The following is a 24640-nucleotide window of genomic DNA, read 5'->3' on the forward strand; positions in this document are numbered from 1 at the left end:
TGGGAAAATGGTTAAGAAAAGGGGGATAATGGTCCAAACACCTTCCATAATGTTGATGGCTCATCTATCGAATGGATGACTCAGGTCTCTCACCCCGCAAGTCACCCTTGATTGACGGTCTATGTTCAATCTCACAAGAAGAGGCAAGCCAAATAAAACCCTAAGAAACCCTAATCTTGTTCAAGCCTATAAAAAAGGGATTGTCTCTACCCAAAATCTCTACACCTTATCTTTGTATCTCTCTCTCTTAAGAAAATTTCTCTCTCTCATGTTTGACCTCTCTCTTCCACATTGTGAAAGAACCTAAGGGTTTAGGTTATGGAGTTCTTCTCTCTTCTATCTCTCAAATATGAATTTATGGCGAAAGGTTTTAGGGTTTAGCAAAAAGAGAATCCATCTCTCTCAAACTAGGTTGCTAAGAGAATTCACCTAGGGTTTAAGTTTGTGATCAAAGGGGTTCATGCTCTATTGGAGTGGCTTTGCCGAAATTTGCTTTCTCGGTTCGAGATTGAAGCTAGACCGTTGATCCGCGCCATCGGATGGTGGTGACTCGGTGAGGAGTGTAATAATCCCGGTTGAGGTAATATCTGGCACTCTTCCTTTTTTTTCTTGCAATCGTATCTTTTATTCTCAAGCATAGTGCATAATTGTTTCAATGGCATCAAGTTGTTAAGATCTTGGTTTTATTGTTATGTTGATTTTATTTTGAAATTTATCTTATTATAATAAAGACCACATATAAGTGATCTTTTGTCAAAAGAAAGGGGTGAAAAAAAATATATATATATGTATTCCCCTGTAAAAGATCACATAGATCTTTATTTCAAGGTAGCCTTATTGTTTTGAAAACAATTGAAAATCATTTTTCTGACTCTTTCTAACCCAAAATATCATCCACGGTACCTTTATCACCATTATGATGCATTATTTGATTTCCTTCCTTGATTTGCAAAACAACCATAATTCCGATTATAATATAACCAAACGGCCCTTGGTCATTATGAAGGTCATCATCCTTAATTTGAAACCACATGACCCTTGCAGGCCTAGGTACTTACATACACTATCAAGAATTGGACAGTTTCCTAATTGGATGCTGTAGAGAGTTAGTGGGATGTGCCTTGTTTTTAATAGAGAGAGTTGAGTGAGGAGCAGGTGATAGGAAATGTAGCTAATAAGATAGAAAAGAAATGGGGTGGTCCTATGTGTGGAGCATTTAAAATTAAGCAGTGAGATATTGAGAGGGGAGTCCATGTCAACTTGATAGGAAGAGACCATTCAAAATCAATTCATGTTTCTAAATGACTCAATTTTCTATGCATTCTCTCATATGCATTTAACTTTGAAAAGACGCTTGGAATTTACCGATTACCTCCCCAAGGAGTGGTTGCTTGTCTCACCATGCAAAACCACTCTGCCACAACGTTATTCAATTACTTACACCTTAAAAAGAGGGAAAAAAAACATTATTGAATTAAAGCCTAATTATCATCACACATACATATATATATATATATATATATATATATATATATATATATATATATATATATATATATATATATATATATATATAATCACACACACATATATATATGGGAGTCATTGTTGTACGCCCATATGTCCATACGCGAATGCTTCAAATTGAATCTGGGCCATTTTGTGGCCGATCTGATGCTCACGGATGTCCGATAGTATTTGTATTTTAATTTTTTTCTACAAATTCAAATCATATGAAATTTTAGGTGTATGTTTTTTTTATCAAGGCTAACCTAATGAAAATATTAAAAAATAATAATTCTTGAAAACAAAATTGACCAAAATACCCCCGAAATTTTCAAGGGTATTTGATCAATTTATTTCATGTAAATTTGTTTTTAGATATTTTTTGTAGATTATCCTATTTTTTGATAACACTCGCTGAAAATTTCAAGTGATTTAGATTTTAGAAAAAAAATAAAATTCAAACACTATCGGACATTAGTGATCGTCAGATCGGCCCAGATTAAATCTGGGCCATCGGCATTTTACTGTAGCAGTATGTACCTGGGTGCACAACATCTTTTCCCTATATATATATATATATATAGGGATATTCTACACTTCACAACCTTTCAAATTACAAAGGTTCAAGATAGATAGAGTTGTGAATGGTGGATTATTAATTTTGTAGTTTATTTTTAAAAAAAATTATTTTGGTGGGGCAATTATGTAAATATTACTATAAGTCAAAGGGTACTTTTGTCATCCCTATAAGGGGTAAAATTGAAATTTTAACTAAAAGACAAAAACACTCTACAAATAAAGTTCCAAACACTAACTTCCAAAATGCCATTGTAATTTTGTGAAAATTTCAAATTTGTCATTGCTTAATAGTAAAGTTACCTATTGAAATAATATTTTAATAAAAAAGTAATGACTGTTTTGATAAATACACCCATCACAACCCTTTCTAACTTGAAGTTTTGTATTTTGAAGGGTTAACTCTAGACAAACCCATATATATATATATATATATATATATATATATATATATATATATATATAGGGAAAGTTTTTTATTTTCTCCCTACAACATGGAAGTTTTATCCTCCCCCTTATCCAACCATCCATTTTTTAATGGAGGGCTAAGATTGCCTAATCACAATGTCACATCTCTACACTATTTTATTTTTAATTTTTTATAAACATTTTTTACACCAAATTTTGGATGTACATTCCTCTATTAAACTCGCACTAGCGAAAAATATAAAAAAAAATATTTTCAATAAAATAAAATGACCAAAATACTCCTGAAAGTTTCAAGGGGTATTTTTATCATTATTTTTATCGAAAAATTATTGTTAATATTTTTTATAGATGCGCCCCAATGAGAATATGGTACGTATCAAATTTTATATTAAAAAAAATTGTATTAAAAAAAAATAAAATAAAAAGCTTTGAGATGTCGGGTCTAAGATCAAACGGTGAGTGGCTCTCTTGATAAAAAATGGACGGCTGGATGGTAGGGGGAGGATAGAACTTGTATGTTGTAGGAGGAACATGAAAATTTTTTCCATATATATATATATATATATATATATATATATATATATATATATAATAAACAATCAACTTAAGGCGCACATCAAAAATTCAATAGAAAATGGTTTTAACATGTTGAAAAATCCTCACGTCCGATCATCTCGACCTTGAGATGCATGGACAAAGAAAAATGGACTTCAAGTCATGGAATAGTTAATCTTGTAATAAATTATCAGAACCGTCAATTTTCAAGATTTTCAAGTGTTGATGGGTCTCCTTGATCTACACGATATTTGAAGCTTTAAACTTTATAATTAGAGATAAAAGCAAATGTTTAAGTCATCATAAATATTTTTGTTACTGCAACGGCAGCTTTCAACACTATTTGAGAATGCACTTTGCTTTGATTATTTAGGACCTATGCCTTGAACAAACCGCACCCATATTTTTTTTGGGTAAGTGAGGAGAGGGCCCCTACCTTTGGTACGAATTGATACTAGGACTCTTCTCCTAACCGCACCCATATATAAACCCTAAATAGTGCAGAATTACAAATTTCTAAATTTGTTGTAGGGGTGTTTTTATTGGCGAATTTCTTGAATCTTTTTAATGCTAGTGAGAATTTAAATAATTTCTTTCGCAAGTCAAAGCACAAGCACTCATGCTACAGATTCCCCTAGCTTCAACTTGGTAAGAGTAAAACGATCAATGGGACTGTCAATTATCTTGCTTGAAAAAGCAACAACTCTAGGTTTCCCTAAATGATAAACAATAGAAAAAGGAAGACGAGAGTACAATACGACCAAAGAGAGCACGACCTACTACTATGTATTGCATGGACAACCCTAGGTTTCTTTAGGAAAAGTATATAAAAGAGGTTGCTTAATTTTTGTGCAGAATGATCATAATCATGTTAGTTTACAATTGAGGGCCAGGGCCGGGCATGGGTTTGGGTCCGGGCCGCATATGGACGTAGGCCTTCCCTAAGGGGTCAAGTGCTGGCAAGGCTCAGGCCCATTGCCACCTTAGTTAAAAGACCCTACTTAAAATCTAACGAAATTTTCATCGGTACATTTATGATATTTTGATTTCACATTTAATGGGCTATGAGTGATTGTGACTTTTTTATATAAAAAATAAACCGCTTTAGAGTAGGGTGCGGTTTGTATAGAGCTGAAGCTCTCAAAAAATCAAAGTAAAATGCACCTTTAAATTGTGTCGAGAAATGTGGTCTCAATACTAGAAATATTTGTGATTGCTTTAAAATATATTTTCATCTTTAATTATAAAATTTAAAGCTTAAAAAAAAGTGTAGATGGAGCATATCTATGGAAATTAGAAAATCTTGAAAATTGACGGCTCAAAGATCTGCTACAAGATGCACTATTTTTAAACTTAAAATCTTTTTTTTTTTTTTTTTTTTACGTTCATGCATCTTGATGTCAAAATGATCAATTTGAAGATATTTGAGCATTAAAACAATGGTGAAAGTTTTGAGTTGAGCTCAATATAATTGTTTAGAGCCTCGGCTATATATAATTTTTTTCCTTTTAAGGTATACAGCCCCCTTCTTTTCAATCATACCACTTCTAACACCTAAATCGACCATTGGTCATTTCAAAAATAGTGAGAGAAAAGCTTCATCATGAAAACATGTCCTTACGCGTTGGCTTTCCATTAATTTATTTTTCACTCCCGCATTCTTGTAAACATCTTTTCATCCATGACCCATTTCATTGTAATAAAAAATCTAAAAACAATTATTTTTCTCTTTTTGCTATTTCGTGCAATGCACTCATGTGGGATGAACATGGGAATATTAATTATCTCTTATTATTATATTCTATATGTACAACTTATTATATTCTATATTTACTATAACTTCACAACCTTAGAAAGAGAGAGATCTAGAGAGAGAGAGGTGTGCACAAATAGTGGAGTTATGAGGGGGTCTTGTGAAAGGCCTAATCGAGCAACTAGGTGATGAGGTGGGGGCCTGTAATGCATAAGAACTTGCCCAATAACAAAAGTACCTCAAGCCTAAAGCTATTAGTGACATCGAGTCATCCACCCTTTGTTCCTCAAGCGAACGGTGGATTTCTACCTTTAAAAAAAGGCCAATGTACCAGATCCGAAACTATTGTTATTTTTCAAGGACAGCTTTCTAAGTTCTTCCTACCACGTAAAAGTTCAATCCTTCCGTTTTATCCAACCGTCCATTTTTTAATGGTGGGCTAAAATTGCGCCAATCACAATATCACATCTCTACACTGTTTTATTTTTAATTTTTTTTTTATAAAATATTTTAACACTAAATTTTCGATGTCCGTTCCTCTATTTAACTCGCACTAATGAAAAATATAAAAAAAATATTTTAATAAAATAAAATGACCAAAATGCCCCTAAAAATTAAAGGGGTATTTTGGTCATTATGTTTTATCAAAAAATTAATATTTTTTATAGGTGCGGCCCAATGAGAAGATGACACATAAAAAATTTCATATCCATAAATTTTTTATTAAAAAAACTAAAAATAAAATACTTTGAAACGTCGGATCTAAGATCAAACGGTGAGTGGGTCTCTTGATAAAAAATGGACGGCTGGATGGTACGAGGAGAATAGAACTTCTATATTGCAAGGGGAACATAGAAAGCTTTCCCTAATTTTTGGCCATTCTTGTTATGTACCTCTAAACGCTGTAATAACCGGCAAAAGTGCGATATACTACACTACGTGTAATATCTTAAACAAGGCCCAGTGTTTCAAAGAAATAATTGGTGAAAATAATGAATAATTCTATCAGGCATGCTTTCGTTTTGTCGCTATAGTAATAGGGTTATGTTAGACTGCTCATATATAGTATTTTATAATTGTACTCAACAAGTTTTAAATACTTATATACCCTTGCTTTGTATATTGAGCATTTTTTAGTAGAAATTTTTTCATGAGGGCTCCAGAAAGTGTAAAGCATTCATCTTAAAGATGGATGTAAGTAGGTGTTCCATCTATAAACAATAGAAACTAACGGTCCAAATGTTTTCTTACTAGAATTATTATTTCTAATTTTAAAAATTTATTTACTTTTTTATATTTATGATCTCCATGTTAGAGATTACATGTCCTTAAAAATTAAGTCTTAAAATCTATCTCAAAAATAGATTTATTACGAGGCTCGCATTTTTATATTTGCGGGGTTGCTTGCATAGAAACCTGGTCTCTTTTTTGTAATCGTATTTTTTGGTTATTAGGAGGGTGTGACATCATCCATATGGAGCACATTAGTGGCATTTAATGATCTATGTAGGTGATGTCACACCTTATATTGATGATGTCACACCCTTCTAATGATCAAAACTACCTTCATTAAAAAAAATATTGTGTTACAAAACAAAAATATATAAGTGTCATAAATTTGTTGAGTACAATTATAAAATTCTATAATGTAAACACCCTAACATAACCCATAATAATATGTTTAATCAATGTTTTAAAATTTACATGTTCACAATGACAATAAGGATTGTACACTATGAGACCTTTACTTTTTGTATAGGGAGGTTTCAATCACTTTTAATCATTGGATGTGAAATTCAATTGACGAAAGTGCATCACAACACTCAAAAAATTTTATTTTAGACTTTGTATTCGAACAACACATCCTTAACCACCCAATTTCAAACCTCTGGGTCAAAACAAATGGTCTCATACTTTACATTTTTAGTCATATGTTTAACTATTGGTTAGAAAATCACATGTTCCAACCATAATAGCAGAGTTTGAATCCGAACTTGTGGAATAGGAAGCCATTGCGGTCTAGAAAAATGCCTTAATTACCCAATTTTTTCTTTTCTTAGATATTTGTGTTTTGTATTTGTACACCGCTCCCAATGGAGAATCACCTGATCGAGATATGGTGAATCTAAGCCCTTGGCGACTCACTTTGAACCGTATTTTTGTTTGAGAACTAAATATTACAATAGGCCTGGCAATGAGCCAAGCAGCCCAGGCCAGCCCTATGGTAGGCCTGGGCTATGTACTGACGCCCAAGGGCCGGGCTTGGGCCAGTGCAAGCCTAACCCTTTTTTTTTTCTTGTTTGGTTTTTAATTTTTATTCATTTGTTTTTGGCTAGGCCCTGCCATGGCTTATAGGGCCGACATCCGCCCTAGCCTGAAGGACCGGGCCAAGCTTAGACTAGGGCTTGGCTCCGCCTAGTTCCAACCCATTGCCATCCTTATATGAGAGCTTTTTTGCAACTCAATTTCTTCCTAATGCTTCAACCCATGGTTTTAGTAGAGCGAAGCCAAGTAACTCGACCTCCTTCTAGCAAGGCTGGTTGTACAACAATTTTATAATTTAAATTTATATTTATCACATCAGTTGTCTAGTCGATTTGGTTACTGTTTCTGCAAGTTTTGTACATTCAGGTTGGAATCTTGGCACAGGAATCGAACCAGCGATTTCTATTAGAGAGGCTCCCAATGTCCCACGTCATAACCAACACGCAATTAGTTTTATACTAAATATATATATTATATATTTTTTAAAAAAAATAAAATAAAATGCATTTGACTTGGGCGAGTTAGTCGGACTCGCCCAAGTAAATCGCGAGTCAATTTTTTGAACCCTGCTTCAACCGATTATTTGGTGGGAACGTCAACCAAATGCTTTTTCTTTTTCTTTTTCTTTTTCTTTTTTCACTTTTCTGTTTAAGAGATGAAGTAGATGAAACAAAATAAACACCACACTGAATATGAGCCGACAGCAAAGTGAGCGGAAACATTTCCCGTAGGTGGCCAAAAAACCAAAAACGAGGCCTACTTTGTCATTTGGCAAATCCCGGTATCCTTTTTAGTCATTTTCTCCTATTTGCATTATATAATCCCCAATCAACGCCCAACCCTACCTCATTTACCTTGATCTTTCCCTCTCCAAAGCTTGGCGCAAAAGAATCTCTCACACTCAGTCGCTCTCCCTTTCTCTCTCTATGAATTCCTCAGCCTCACATGATCCGAAAACCCAAACTATCACCGGAAACGAACCGGAAACAGCACCGGCCGACGTAATTACGGCAGCTCGAGTTCTGTCTTCTCGTCGAACTAGGTCCTTTTGTTCTTCTCTCTCTTCTTCCTCTTTTAGTTCAAGCTCTTCGTCTCTCAGTTACCCTCTCTCTCCTACCAGTCCTCTCCAATTTCCATTAAATTCAGCCTCAAAAATCCCATTCTCATGGGAACAACAACCAGGCATCCCTAAACAAGCCATTCTCTCTCCTGAATTGCTCCTTAGAGAGAGAGAATCTGCAGTCAAAACTGGAGCAAAGAACTTCAGTGTTTCAGATCAGGCTCTTCCTCCACCTCCAGTTTCGAGCATTTCATCGTCGAAGAAGAAGCCTCAGGAGAAGGATGGAGATCCATTTTTAACTGCTCTGATCGAGTGCTCAAAGGATCAAAGGGCTGAAAGTTTGTGGAAAAACAGCCGAAAAGTCTGTAAATCTTCCAGTTTCAGGCTGAGTTTCGTGGACATTTACACTTCTTGTAAACGGACGAGCTCTGTTACAGAGTGCCATGTCTTGCTTCCTCGATCGAGCAATGCGTGTCTCAATCTCCTAAGTGATCGATCCCTTTAAACCTCATCTTCTGCTTCATTTTTTTCTTTTCTTTTTTGCATTTTTTCTCCATTTTTACTCTGGTTTTAGGTAATTTAATGGAGAAAGAATAGTGAAGTGTTCACGTGTTTGTAGATAAAGAGGCCGTTCCTGTGATACCACAGAGATGAGATCTTTAGTACTCTGTGTAGAGAGATGAGGACCATCGGATGGTGGACGAAGGGCAGATCCTGACCGTCCAATAATCTGTGGATATCCCATGATTGGCCGGCTCACAGTTATAAGCTCTCTCTCCTTTTTACAGTAGGGATTTGGCGGACTTTTTTTCTCGGCATCTTGAGGTTTCTCTCTTTGAAGGGTGTATCAAAATGCCTATTGCTATTCCATATATAACTTATATACCCTTGTTGTAGATAACAAGAGTAGTGGAGAGTGGAGATCATTTTTCCTTTACTGTTTTTATTTATTTATATTCTGTTGTTTAGAAATAATAGCACTTAGTTTTATTTTGGATGTTACAAAAAGTGGACTTTGGAAATAAGAACAAGATAATTTATGATAATGACAGATAATATATATAGCCGTATTACATGTATCAAATGAATAGTATACTACATGTAATCCTTTGGTAACTGCATAATATGGACTTTTGGAAATTTGTGAAGGATGAATGCCTTATGATATGGGATGGGAGACATTACACAAAGTAATGCATACACAAGCCCAAGATCCACCGTCCGTGCTTATCCTTGGGTAGTGGAGTGGACTAAAATCTTTTGCTAAAACAGTGATAGCCTCGAGGGCTAGGATAACTCATCGCACGATGTCGTGCATGAATATATAGGGTCGATGTTGGGTTTAAATACTAGACACTATCACATATTCACATGCAGTATGTAAATTGCATATTATATGTGATATCAACCTTTCATACAATGAAGAGGATGGCAGTGATCAATGCTTTTGTACTCAAGTATTTCATTTCTCCCCAAATTCGAAACCTGCCTGTTGACAGTTATAGGAAACTCAATATCTGGTTTCTATAATTGTCAACACTGCCGGATCTCAACCTCAGTTATTCAGTATGGATGGTTGAGATTGCATGTAACATGCTATATGTATATTACGTGTAGTAAGCTCTCAAGCTCTTCTCAAGATGTAGAACCTAGAAAACAAGAGTGGGTATTTTTGAAAAAAAAATGTCGGAATTTGGTTAAATATTGCTATCTTTCAAGTGGGTCCGAGTAGAAAAGTGCAGCGTTGTTGGTAATGTTTTATTCTATCAACCATAATGGATCTAGTTGAAAGAAATTACTGTCTTATTGGGAGACAACCACATTTTTTTTAGGACCCAGTTTTATGGGTTCCTTGACTCATATTATTTTCAAGCGGGATCTCTTGAACACCCATTATTTATATGGATTTTGGATCCAAATTTGTAGTGATTCATGATCGACACTATATGATGAATATAAACAATAAAATAAAAATTTAAAATATTTTTATTAAAATTTCTCTTTATCCATTGGATAGGAATCTTTAGTTGTAAATGCTTATCTTAAAGATGGACGCTTGTGATTGTGCGGCTAGTGAGTCCCTCGATTCACAACACTTTTCCTTTTCTTTTCTATAGTCATCACAACAAATAATAGAGGACAGTGAGCTGACTATCAAGAAGAGTTGGCCACATTGTCCTCTACTAATTCCTTGTGAATTATTTGAGGTATCACGCCCTTTCTTGGAGTAAACATACGGAAACCTTTATTTGGCCTCTGAGAATAACGAGAAATAAACCAATATACAATTTCCAAAAGTCCAAGACACAAGTATCAAAAGTAAATAAAGTAGGATCCTTGGCGGATATGGGTTGGGCTAATAAAGAAAAGGTCGAGAAAGAGCGAGCATATGGTGGTCCCTTCCCCCTGATATAAAAAGAAAAGATCATCTTTGATTCTTACCTTACCACTTTTTGTTGTAAAACACATAGTTCTTGGGTTAATAAACGAGCATATATATATATATATATATATATATATATATATATATATATATATATATATATATATATATATATATATATATATATATATATAGGAAAAGTCTTTTCAACGTCTATAAGTGAAAATGAATAGTGATTTCGCCTATACTCATCACCGTCCAAATTTTATCGTGCGGTCACGATTGTCTGGTAGTGTTTTATTTTTCATTTTTTTTTCTACAAATCGGAATGACTTAAAATTTAAAGGGTATGTACATCTTACTGAGGTGCATCTAATAAAAATATAAAAAAAATTATCCATGAAAATTAAATTGACCAAAATACCCCCAAAACTTTTCATGTAAAATATTGTTTTTATAATTTTCAAATATTCCCCAATTTTTGATAATTACATACTCGACATTTCAAGTCATTCCGATTTGTAAAAAAAAATGAAAAATGCGTGACCTCACGATGAACTTTGGACGGTGATGGGAGTAGGCAAAATCACTTTTCATTTTTGCCTATAGGTGTTTCGTAGTGTTTTATATATATATATATATATATATATATATATATATATATATATATATATATATATATATATATATATATATATATATATATATATATATATAGAGAGAGAGAGAGAGAGAGAGAGAGAGAGAGAGAGAGAAGCATTTTACATAAGGAGTAGTTTTATTTCTAAAAATAAGGTTGCAATAATATATATCATCCATTTTATTTAGACGTTGTAGATTATATATTATTTTAAAAGACGTGTCATATATTGATATTGTTTTAAAAAATGTGTCAAATTTACATTGTTTAAAAATAATAGTTGGTATAGAGTAAGTATTGCAACCTTGTTTCTATATATAAGGTTGCAAACTTATATAAACCGAGGAAAGAGTTTATATAAGGTTGACACCTTAAAATATAGAATTAGGGTGCACCTCAAAAATACCTTGAAAAATGCTATTTTGATATTCAAAATGAATCTAGTTGATCATCTCGACATCAGGATATATGAATATGGAGAAAGAAAGTGCTCATGTCCCAAAAATAATATGTCTTGCAATACAGTATTTGGACTGTCAATTTTCAAGATTTTCATGTTTAATAGATCTGTTTGATTTGAACCATTTTTAAAATTTAAAAATCTTATAATTCATAATGAAAATAGATTCTTATGTTATCTTAATAATTTTCTATTCGAAAATCACATCTTATGACAAAGTTTCGAGGTACACGTCCCTTTGATTCTTTAAAATTACAACTTTATACAAACCACATCCATATAATAATATAAGGAAGGGGTTAAAGGGAGAAACATTGAAAGTTGAAATTAAATCATTCGTCAATGAGGCGTGGTGTTTACTTTGTTTCTTTGCTACGCGTTCTACATTGGGGAGTGCGACGAATGAATAGAACAATGCCTTCTCTTCTTCCTCTCTAATCTTGAACTTGAATTGACTTTACATATTGGGGTTTTAAAGCATAACAGTTCGAAGAAACCCACAAATCTCATGTGAGACAAGTTTGTTGCAAAAATACTAACCTTTGATATTCCCACTAAAATTTAAGGTGGGATTTTACAAAGGAAAAGTTTATATAAGGTTGACACTTTAAATTTTAGAATTAAGATGTACATAAAAGATTCATAAAAAAACGGCTATTTTAATGTTAGAAACCATCTAATGGATCATTCGACATCAAGATGTATGGATACAGAAAAAAAAAAGGATTTCAACTTCTAAAAATAGTACATCTTACACCACATTATTTGGACTATCCATTTTAGGATTTTCATAAGTTTATAGATCTTCTTGATTTGAATTATTTTTGGAGTAAAAATTTTATAATTAAAAATAAAAATAGATTCTTGGGCCATCCTAAAAATACAAGAGCAAAATTGCATCTTATGACGAAGTTTAAAGGGGCACCGTGATTGCAACATTATGCAAACCTCACCCTTTTACTTTGATTATTTAAGATTGCAACATTATGCAAACCTTACCCTTTTACAAATAGGGGATGATATAATTCCCAGGGTGACGAGCAAAAGCTTGGAGCAAGTAGTAATCCCCCTTAAAAATATACACTATTCGTCCTCCACCTCATAGTTGGTTTTCATTCACGAAATACACTTGCAAAATTTTGGTTAATGAACAAATAGGTTTAGTAAAACAAAAAGAAGTTATAAATCTCTAACATAAACATATGAAGAATAAAATTGTTTAAGTTTATTCGAAAAAGATGTAGACGAATAACTTGCTATGTCTTTTGAAGGCCGTTTTGGTATCTGAAAATCTATTACGTGAAATATGACATTTCCACTGTTTGGGTACACTTAATCCTAAGGAAATGAAAATAGATTACATCATATTTTTCCAAAAATCAGGAAATCATTTTGCGGGCTAATACGTGAAAAATCTATTACGACGGGTAATTTTGGGAAATTTACTTTTTTTATCTACCCTATCCCTCATTAAAAAATCATCTCTAGTGAGCCCTCTCTCTTCATAATAACTAGCATAGATGATTCCTCCCTTTTAAGCTCGTTCCCTTATCTGAAGGATTAGTTATCGTATAAAAACAAAAATAATAAAAATAAAAATCAGTAATCAATGATAAATTACACAACACAATCATAATAAAAAAATTTACACAATATAATTCTCCTAAGATATTACTAAAATCTCAATTGAAATAACATAGATCTTTAGTCTTCTCCAATACCTCAAAATTTTATATTGCAATTACCAACCCTTCTAGTTTACTAATCAAACTTCTTCTCATTTTTTAACTTGTCCTATAGAGATTTTGAATTTAGTATCATAAATTTATTGTTGATTTAAAATTATACAGAGAGACATTTGAAAGACTTCTATAAAAAATAAATAAAAATAAAGCTTATCATAATAAAATCATGTTATTCCAATCGTATTATTTCAATGACTTATCATGTTGAAACCAATGTTATGTTAGAAGACATATGATTCCATGTAAGTACTAAAGGCACATAAAATAAATAGGAAATAATGTCATGATGACTGTAAAATGGTACAAGTTATTATTAGAAATCTTTTTGGAATGATGATGCTGTTATTATTAGAAATATTTTTGGAATGGTGTGATGATGATTTTAATTCCGTATTTTAATGAAATTTTGTGATAAAAAAGAAACAAATGATAATTCTGCATTTTAGTGGAATTTTATGACAAAAAAGAAAGAAATGATAATTCTGTATTTTAGTGGAATTTTGTAACAAAAAAAAACAACATGATAGTTTATAGGCACATACTGATAAAATCTTGGTAACGCATTTCCTATATTTCTTCTAGACATAGCCAAACAATAACAATGTATTTCCCAGGTTGCATCTAAATACTACCCAAACAGTAACAATCCATTTATAGGTAATATATTATGCAGTAATATATTACGCCAGTAATATATTTCATAAACAATATATTTCCGGGTATCCAAACGGTCCCTTAAAAAACTTCTTTCTTTTTCTCTCTTTATTAATTTCTTTTCACTATTCGATTTATCATTTTTTTGTAATTATTTCTACTCTAGAAAGTTTACCCTAAAAGTTAAGAAATAGAAGTCTTTAAGGAATTTCTCCTAGAAATGCTCCCTAAAATTAAAGTTTCCACTATGTTTAAGTAGAGACGCCATCACCATCTTTGGAGAAAGAAAATAATATTCACGCACAATCTAAGGACCCAAAGGCCCCCCTCTTAAAACACCTCATAGAAAATAAGATGGGCCACCAACCACATAGTAAATGAGGATGCAAAATTGACGTGGTAGTAGGCCCCTTTCCACACATGCTTTTATGAACAAAACACATGCTCATGGTTATTTAAGGGGTCCATTCGCAATTTATGGGGCAATGGCATGATACCTTGACCCATAGTGGTTTCAATACGCCCTTAGCCGTCATTCTCCTATGCCCGTCCTAATCATCGAACCCACTACTACAAGTAGTGGGTGGCAGTAGACTTTTTGAGTGAGGCACACCCAGTCACCCATCTTTTATCTCAAGGCGGTGTATCTAGACTCGTCCGAGTAATTCGGCTCGGCCGTAGGCTTGAATATCTTGGCAGAGTTGATTTTCTGTATACTGTTTCAAGGTTTTAAATATCTGCTAATATGTAAGACTATTGACCGATATATCAGTGAGGGATAACAATGGTCATGATATATAAGCATAAGGAGTTGAGGGATAATGGAATTTTAAAAATAGATTATATAGAAAAATAACATTTTTTGCACCCATTCATTATCCAAAAAAGGAGTGCTATGATTCCAGTTTTCAGTTTAATGCACAAAATGTACAATGTTATGGATATAACAGCCGTTATGAAAAATAATAGTGGAGATAACAGTTGGTATAGTGAAGCGAACTTTTGTAGAAATGAAGTGAAATATTATTAAATAATTTTTCATGGTTTTTGCCTTTTTTTTCCTGATATTTTCTGTTTTTCCCACTTTTCTCTTTTTATTTTTATTTTATTTTATTTTCTTGGTTTTAGGACAATATTTCCAAATTCCAAATATACACGTTGATTTTTGTGAAATGGAAAAGGTTCTTCCTGGTCCCATATTTCCAATCTTTTTCCTTGCATTATTCCTCTTTTGGAAAATATTGTTAAGATATGCCATACTCCTCACAACAAAGAGACATGGGCTCAAGGCATAAATGATTTAGAGTGGCAGGTGTCATAATATGACGTTTTGAATTTCATTCATATTTGAGTAGCGAACTCTTTTTTACTGAACTACCTAAAAAACACAAAAATAGGCTTCATATTATTTCTCTGAATAAAAAAAGTGTAGAAAATATAATTATCAATTGATCTACTCACTATCGGTAACTCTTTTTTGTTTATTAAATCCATATGGTGTTTTCAACCCTTTTCATAGAGAAGAAATGGCTGCGGCGTTTTGTTTTATGAATTTTTTGAGTTAAAATATTGTATTTTAATGTTTCATTGGAATAATTTCCTGAAAGAGCATTACCATGTGAATCTAAAATAATTGTTTTTGGAAGCGCTTTGGATTCGATCATTATTTGTTTGCATGCTATTTTAAAATCAAACGAAGAAATGATTAAAGGACGCCGCATGCTGATATTTTACCCAATCACTCACTTCTTCACTCTTTCTTGGAAATGACGAAATCAATACATTTTGTTAGTCACAAATGTTAGATAAAAATATGAAGTAAACTTTATTGTACTCCAACTTGGTAAACTTTTACCATAAATTTTGCCAACTTGTAATAAACTCCTTTGCCATCGCTTATACAATGCATTGGATTACCTAATGTGCTGTCGTTTGCCACTCTTTTAGCCATTCCTCAACCATTGCTTAAATGGGCCTGATGTTTGAAAAAAAGGGAGCGATTTGTATAGAACCGAGGCTCTAAACAATCAAAATAAAGCACACCTTCAAATAGTGGTGAGAAATGTGGTTTTAATACTGGAAATATTTGTGATAGCATTAAAATATATTTTTATCTTTAATTATAAAATTTAAAGCTTCAAAAACAGTGTAGATCCAGCAGATCTATGAAAACTTCAAAATCATGAAAATTGAGGGTCCATAAAATGCATTACAAGTTGCACTATTTCCAAAATTTGAAATCCAATTTTTTCTCATGTCTGTGCATCTTGATGTCGAGATGATCAATTTGAAGATATTTAAGCATCAAAACTACCGCTTCTATTGAAATTTTTGATGTGGGCTCTAATTTAATTGTATAGAGCCTCGGCTCTATGTGAATGTTTTCCTTGGAAAAAAGGGACCTGTGACTTAGATTGGCCTTTACTAGATTGGTGAATCAGTGACTTGTATTGGTGGATCGGACATATTTGATCTTAAAAAGTTTTCAAAAAATCACAAAATTTCTTCAAGAAAAAAGCGTAGTAAATGCATTATGAATTTTCACTATGTTTTAAATTTTTGTAGTTTTAACTATCAACCTATTCCCGAAATTTTGGCAACACCTCTCCTTATCAGGGGTTAGTGTCAGAAGAAAAATACCAGAGCACTCTTAGTACTAGTCGAATTCCCATAGAAATTGGAATAGATTTTAGAGGTTATATCTGGTAATAAAAACACTCATAATACCAGTCAAATTCTTTTAGTAATTGGATCAGGTTTCGGCCTATTCCCAAGAATTCAGCAACACCTCCCTTATCCAGGGTTAGTGTCAGAAGAAAGTATACTTCTAATACCAATCAAATTTCCATAAGAATTAGATGAGATTTTAGAGGTTATATCTGGGAATAAAAACACCACTAGTACTAGTCAAATTCCTATAGGAATTGGCTCAGGCTTCGGCCTATTTTCGAGAATTCAGCAGCACCTCCCTTATCCAGGGTTAGTGTCAGAAGAAAAGTGCACTCCTAATAGCAATCAAATTTCTGTAGGAATTAGATGAGATTTCAGATATTATATCTGGCAATAAAAACACCCCTAGTACCAGTCGATTTCCTGTAGGAATTGGATCAATTTTCTTCAGAGTGTTGATCAGCTCCTACGCTTATGATTTTGAGATGCAATAGGGTCCCTGGTGAACACACTCCAGGATACAACCAGATTAGAAAACTCTTCCTTAAAATCTGAGTTGCATGCTCAGAAAATCGCTTAAAATCATGGCAAAAACATACTGATCTCGCTGTCAAATTGGTCAATTTGATGGTATAAATAAAGTCGAAAGAGCCAAGAAATCACTCTCCTATTTTCAAACTTTTGGTTTCTCTTTAATACCTCACCTCAAAATACTACGAACTCCCTAGTTTTTTATTTCTGTGAGTTCACCATTTCTAATAATGCCTCACCTTAAACACTAGAAACTCCTTGGTTTATACTATGAGCTCACTATTTTTTCCTTAAAGCCTCATACCCGTGTTTCATACATCTACTTCTCTATCTCTCTCTCTCTCTCTCTCTCTCTCTCACTCTCTCTCCAAGTTACAAATCTATTTTGTATGGGTTAAATATTATTTTAAGCCACAATTGAAATATGGTAAGATGAGAGGGTGAAGGAGAAGAACATGGAGAGACAAAGGTGCCAAGTTACATGGGACGTGGCGGGGTACCACCAGTATTCGTAAAATCAAACCGAAACGGTTAACCGGTTTAGGGGCTGGGAGCGGTTTGAACTGGAATCGGACTAACCAGGGCGGTTAACCAGACTAACCGGTCAGGTAGATTATTTTAAAAACAAATGGGTAAAAAACGTTCAATTTTTTTAAAAAAAGCTAGAAAAGCTTAGATTAAGTGTATACTATTATATTACATACATTTATCTTACAAAAAATATTGAAACAACTTTTTATATAAATTAATAGTTGAATACTATGAAGATACACAACACAATTTATAATTTGACATTAATTCAATTAATGAAGTTACATAGTCCAACTAACAATGGCTAGTAGTAATGAGAGTGGCATGGGGGATCATGCTACTGTCGTGTTTCACTATCAGGGTTTATGGGGTGAAAAATCTGAGTAAGGCCTGGTAGAGTCTGTAATGCCACAGTTGTGCCCCCTCGTCAGTCAGGAACATTTCCCGTGGTATCCCCTTAGCCAAAGTCTCCTAGACTCGTCGAGCCTTCTTGCTCTCCCCCACCATGTTCTGTGTTATGGTCATCAGTAGCTTCAATATTGTCATCATCATGAATAACCAGGTTACAGTGACAGCTACGATTTCGTCTCTCCCTTGTCGAGTAACTGTTATGCCTTGATGCCTAGACTTTCCCCAAGTCAATCTCATTATATCTTCTTGTTCATCAGGTACCACATCATGTTGCACCCCTTCACATTCCTAGATGACTAAATCTCTCCAGTTGTTTTCCATTATCCCATCTGTCTCCTCACGATCCTATGCGCCATCTTCATCCTGTGTATAATCGTCATCCATATCCATTGCCATGTCTCCTTTATTAGATATTGCAACATCCACATTATCATCCATATCGGCAACTGCCCCACTAAAAAAATCTTGGTCTAGTAGTGGGGTCCTTAGTGGTACCCACTCAACGGCGAGGTCCCTTCGAAAGATGTAATCAATGTTGATCGACGTGTAGTCTGTGGAGGTCCTCCTTGTATGTTTCTCTCTCAATTTAAGAATGTACACCAAGTTGTGCAGCGTCTGAGTCTTGAACCTATTCCACCTCGGGGGGTGTATCCATTGAAATGTACTCCAGTTTCTTTCACAGCCCGAGGAAGCACATGTTTGACTCAAAATTCTAACTACAATCTTTTGCAATTGCTTTGTTCGAATTTCATGTATTGTTCACCATTGTGTTGACACATGCAAACATAGAAATACTTAACAATAGAAAATTAATTGATTTAAAAAAAACCACAAATATTATTGTACTAAAATATTGCAAGTTTTAACTTAAAACTAACTTGGGTGCAATTTTCCAACTGTTTTTTTGGCATTGTTGTATGAAAATTCCCCATTTTTTTCCATGTACATGAGAAGCTAGAAATAACAACATGCGTATACAAGAAATTAGCACTACATAGAAATGCAATTCATTATTCTAAATTGAAATTTTATTACAAACACGTTTTGATTAAGATTTACCTGTTGTATAAACGCCATCTGAGTTTCAAGATCAAGTTCAAGCTTGTAGATGCAGTTTATTACCCCCTCCATGATATCTACATCATCTAAGGTGGCATTGGAGTACAAGTTTTGTGGATTAAGAAAGAACCCTGCACATGGTTTGTTATATTATTAATTACGGTAACTTTACTCGGAGTTAGAAATAATCATGAATTACGACAATAAATCGTAATTACCTGCTGCATGGATATCTCGGTGCAGTTGGTCTCTCTACCTATGATCAAAGATCTCCAATATCTCTTCAATCCATATGTTATTCTCAAATATAGCTTTTTTTGAGCATCTCATTGCATCGAACAGAAAATCCATTGCGGGTTTGTCATCAGAGTCAACTAATCTCAACACGCACACTAGAGGTTCAGTTACAGAAACAACATTGTTACATTGAGCCCAAAACCTCCGATCGACAAGGATGGTTTCAACCTTGACTCATTGCTGCCCTATCAGTCTGTCATTCATTAGAGCATATCATTGACCTCAATCCTGCCAAAATCGATTGTATGGTAAGGAACTCTATAGCGAACCTAGTAGTGGACTCCTTGACAATCTCTCGCATGCAATGCTCCCTCATCAAAGCATGGAGGTACGTATGATTGTTTATAAACCTTGTAATCAACTTGCACTTCTAAATACAAGTTTTAACCCTCTTCCATATTTCCTTAAGCATCAAATTAACATAAGGGGCAGTACAAGGAGTCCAATAAAGATTGGGTCTCCTCTCCATTAGCAACAAGCTTGCTTTTTTGTAGTTCGTAGCATTATTAGTCACTACTTGAACCACATTTTCAGGCCCAACCTCATCTACAATTTTGTCCAAGTGTGCGCATATCAGTTTCCCAGTATGTTTCTTTATTGATAAATCAATGTTAGAGTAGTAAACAATGCCCCTAGGGCAACTTATGAAAAAATTGACAAGATACTTATGGGACTTATCCTTCCAACCGTCAGTCATGATTATCACTCCTGTACTTGGCCAACAAATATTGAACTGCGCAATATGCTTATCGACATCATGAACAACAACTTCTAAATATGGCCTTGCAAGCTCTTTCGCAGTTGGACCTCTAACACCCGTTCCTGCCTCAACTATCGAAGCTCCATTTGTGGTAGAAGTCTGAGCTTGCAGCATTAAATGGCAATGCATTTGCATACCAAAACATGCTAATCATCTCTCTCGCCTTTTATATTAATACACCTACAAAAGTAAATTTTATTTATTTATTATGATATTGTGGCTTGTGGGGATCAAGCCTAGAGGCTTCGTGGGTCATTGGTGGCATTTCTATGGGTTGATGTCGTTGAGTAGTAGATGACCGACTATAAGAAGATGGGTGACTAGAGAAACTACGTCTCAATCTACTAGATGTGGACCTAAGCAATGAAGGCCCGCATCCTTCCCTACCTGGTACTACATATTCTTGAGGTTGACGGCTACTGGATGCACCATCCCTTCTCCCATACATCTCTTGAATTTCCATTTATCTATAATTCAACTCTTGGAAACTAGCAATCCTAACTCGTTTCATTTGCCCCTCGAATTCTGCTTCTTGGTCCTCTTCCTCATCTATAGGACTTTCGTACCCCCTCCCTATCTCCTCTACATCCTTTTCTCTCTGCATCTGTTTTCCTTATCTTTCTGTAATTAATTTTAACATTTGTTGTTTTACTTTCGATGGCACTTCTTTACAACCGGTGACATTACCTTTTACCCAAGCAAGATGTTCTTTTAGGCGATAAATACCACCACCCATTTCCTTGTTACAAAAATTACATCGAACTCTTCCTTTGTCATTCACTTTTGTATCATACCGCCACGGCACATCTCGCTTCCTCATCTTATTATTTTCTTGTAAATTATCCTGAGCATAAAAGTTCATTAAAAAATATTTATTTGGAAGATCACTCTACCAAGGGGACCTTGTAAGCATGATGATATCACAACAAAGATTAATTTACATGTATATGAACAAGAAAAAAAGAAAAAGTGCTTACACATTTGCGCACTAAAAAATAATGACTACATTCCCAACATTATATGATGAAGACTAGTATTGATGCTCGCCAAAGTAACTCGAGGCCAAAAAAAAGTGCCATTAATATTTAGTACTAGGACAACAAGGAAACTTTGGTCATCTCAAAAAATTAACTGTGAAAACAATCACAAAAGATTAACAATGAAAAATGACCATCAAAACTATGCTACCAAAGCATTACAAATGGGTTCAAACATTGAGACCGATTTTGAGAAGTATGCGATTGAACTGAATGATTGAGGTCTTGATTATTAGAATCAACATAACTTTATTAATTTTGTGAAGAGAATTACCACAAATTCCAGTGTCAAATTGGGCTGTCCAGAGTGTGCCTTTGACTAGGTTCAAAGTTTTAAAAAGTAAAAATAATTACTAAAAGTGATTGTGACATCTTTGTGCGGTGGGGTGAATATTATACACTTTGTATTTTTTTTTTTTCGTTTTTTTAAAGGTTGTTCACGAAGACTTGATTGATAAAGTCAATTTCTTTCAATTCAAAAGGCAAGTCTGGAGAAGGATCATATGAACAAGCCTAACTCCATTTCTCTTACTCTCAACTCCAAGATTTCCTCCTCCTTTCTTTTTTTCTAAATCTTCCAAATTTATGTTGCTGCCTTTGCATTATTTCAACTCTCATCTGGCATTGCTAGCTTTTCTATTCCCTTCAAACATCTCGTTCTCTCATCATAAAGATGTGCATTGGAGAGAAAAATTCCTTAGGCATTTCTGCAGTTACAGATATTACTGCAGTTACAATCCACCAAGGTTCTAGGCCTTTTTAGTGGACTTTTATGGTGAAAATAAGATTCTTACAACCAATGGACCACACCATAGAAAGCTATGTAAAAGATGGAAAACAATTGTATTGCGGTCAACATACTGAAACTTCCGTCAGTCTGTGATTCTCAACTTATCATAAGCAGTACAGCACAAGGTTACCGAATAGAAAAATGATAACACTTAGCAGTCTGTGATTCTGCAACTGTGGAGGCAATACCTTCGTATAGCAGTTGGTAATAGGTTCCTTTCATGAAAACTCCAAGAAAAAAAAAAAAAAACGAAAATTATAAGCAAACAACATAATCCATCAATTGAACATGAAATTTTTCTCAGAGGATCACCAAATACATATACAGACAACATAATAAAACCGGCCAAAACGGGAATCGGCACCCTATCAGTACTGATCTAACCGGCCGGTTCCAGCTCTGACCGGCCAGTTTTGCGAGCACTGGGTATCACAAAAGAAAAGTGGACCATCAAGAAAAAAGTAACAAGAAAATTGTTTTTAAACTCATAATTTAAAATAAATTAACAAGTAAATGAATATGGAGATGGTGTTTGCTGTTCCATTATCAGTTGATCACATTTCAGTTGTGTTTCCATTAATATTTATGGAGCTTTCCTCATTTTCTCGCCATAGATGAAGAGGGACAAAATATTGATTTTGAAGTGGGTCTAGGCTCTTTGCTCTTATGATCTCGGTTTGTGTGTACTTGATGTTGTTGTGATGTGATGAGAGAGAAATTGGTGTTTTGAAGTGCCCACATGCCAATGAATTTTGAAATAATGATATGGTGGCAAAAAATATAGTTTATAATTTTTTGGTTTTAAAGAAAAAAACAGAAAAGTCTAAGTGATTGTCTGCTTATTTGCTATATAAAATTAGAATGTTGTGCCCTGAACTCTCCTCTCCTTTTCCTCTGCAATAAATATAAAGAGGAATCCCATGTGTGTTTGGGAGTGAGAGAGAGAGTGATAGAGGAAGGACGTACAAATGATCTTAGAGAGATGCATTACAACTGAAGGGAAAGAGGGAGGGGAGGGAGAGACACTGTATTGGGGAGGAGCGAGAGAAAGAAGGAGGCAAGGGGGAGGGGAGTTGGGGAAGAGTGTCCATATGATCTTAGAAAGATGTGTTACAACTGAAGCAAAGGAAAAGGAAAAAGAAAACAGACAATATTGGAAAAGAAAAAAGAATGCATTACAATACAAGTTAAGGTCTTATAAGGAAAGAGAAATAGTACCACATCGAGGAGGCAAAGGAAGGAGGAGGACAAGAATTATGGAAGGGAAGCTAGATGAGGGGTGAAAGCATACTTACAGGTATGGGGTCAATCGGTGATCAAGAAGGCCACCAATTGAGCTACAATAAAGTACTTTGAATATAAAGGGCTTGCCCCGTATGTTAGAGGGTTTGGGCCACCCATCTTCATATAAAAAAATTTCAAATATAATTTTTAAAAGAAAAAAAAAGGAAAAAAAATGTGGAACTGGCTGGTTCAACCGTAGTGTGTCTAGCAAGAGCCAAGCAGTTTGAAGTGCAAACACACCGGTTCCCAATATTTGGTGGAAACCAAATTGGTCCCACCAATTAGTGATTTGAATCCAACAATTCTGATCTAGACTGTTGTTTTTCAAATCTTGCATGGGACGGTTGAGGAGTTACAAAGAAACTTGTTGAAATCCAAAATCTCTCTCTCTCATAGTATTATTAAATCTATTAGGTTGTTGGATACGTGAAGTCAGTTTCTACTATACTAGGAGATTTCATATTTTGGTGGATAAGATTTATGTTGATCTTGTATTCCAATTATACGGGATATGCATAGTGTATTTTTTATTAGTGGAAGAGAAATTCACTGCCCTGTGGACATAGGCAACTTGCCGAACCGCATAAATCTTTTTGTGTTTCTTATTTTATTTTTCTGCAATATTTTTCTTTCCATTATTTTTGCCAAACCTTGGTTTTTATCCTATACAATTGGTATCAAAGCCACTTATGGTTTTAAGATCCTTGCTGGCACAAAGTTTGTCACAGATCGCATTTCTTTGAAGATGGTTGGAAGAAGTTTAACCCGATATGAAATTCCAAACTTTGATGGTTCAGATTTCTCAACCTAGAAATTAAAGATGCAAGCAATGTTGGTGAAATATGGTTGTGTAGTGTCTTTAAAAGGCAAAGAAAATAAGCCAGAAAAGATAGATGATGAAGGATAAAATGGCCAGGGAAAATATTTTCTTGGCACTTGATGTGTCCATTTTATTCAATGTCTCCTCAGAAACTTCAGTGAAAGATTTAAAAGATAGACTAAAAAATACTTATAAAGGTAAGTCTCTTCCTAATAAAATTTTTCTTCATAAAAAAACTTTACAATTTCAAGAAGAGTGATGGTGCATCTTTGCAAGAGCACTTAAATGAGTTTAATGCCTTGATTAGCAAGTTGATATCACTGGATGTAAAAATTAATAAAGAAGACAAAGCTCCTATTCATGGGATAGATTAATCATGAATCTCAGTAGTACGAAATCTCTTGAATTTGAGTCCATTGTTTCA

At 34.1% G+C, this 24640-nt stretch overlaps 1 protein-coding gene across 1 annotated transcript; it reads left to right on the forward strand.

Annotated features, from left to right (window-relative positions):
• The first annotated feature begins 7920 nt into the window (after positions 1–7920).
• LOC18431092 (uncharacterized) lies at positions 7921–9190 on the forward strand. The gene has a single exon (XM_088852647.1). It carries the CDS (start codon positions 8011–8013, stop codon positions 8647–8649), a length of 639 nt encoding a protein of 212 aa, XP_088708773.1. The 5' UTR covers positions 7921–8010; the 3' UTR covers positions 8650–9190.
• The last annotated feature ends 15450 nt before the right edge of the window (positions 9191–24640 follow it).

The sequence above is a fragment of the Amborella trichopoda genome, chromosome 11 (genome assembly GCF_054954075.1).
Source record: "Amborella trichopoda isolate Santa Cruz 75 chromosome 11, AtrichopodaSantaCruz75HAP2 v2.0, whole genome shotgun sequence".
NCBI lineage: Eukaryota > Viridiplantae > Streptophyta > Magnoliopsida > Amborellales > Amborellaceae > Amborella > Amborella trichopoda.

Bases quoted from the DNA above. Each gene is read 5' to 3' on its own strand.
- LOC18431092 (XM_088852647.1), top strand. From the start codon at position 8,011: ATGAATTCCTCAGCCTCACATGATCCGAAAACCCAAACTATCACCGGA.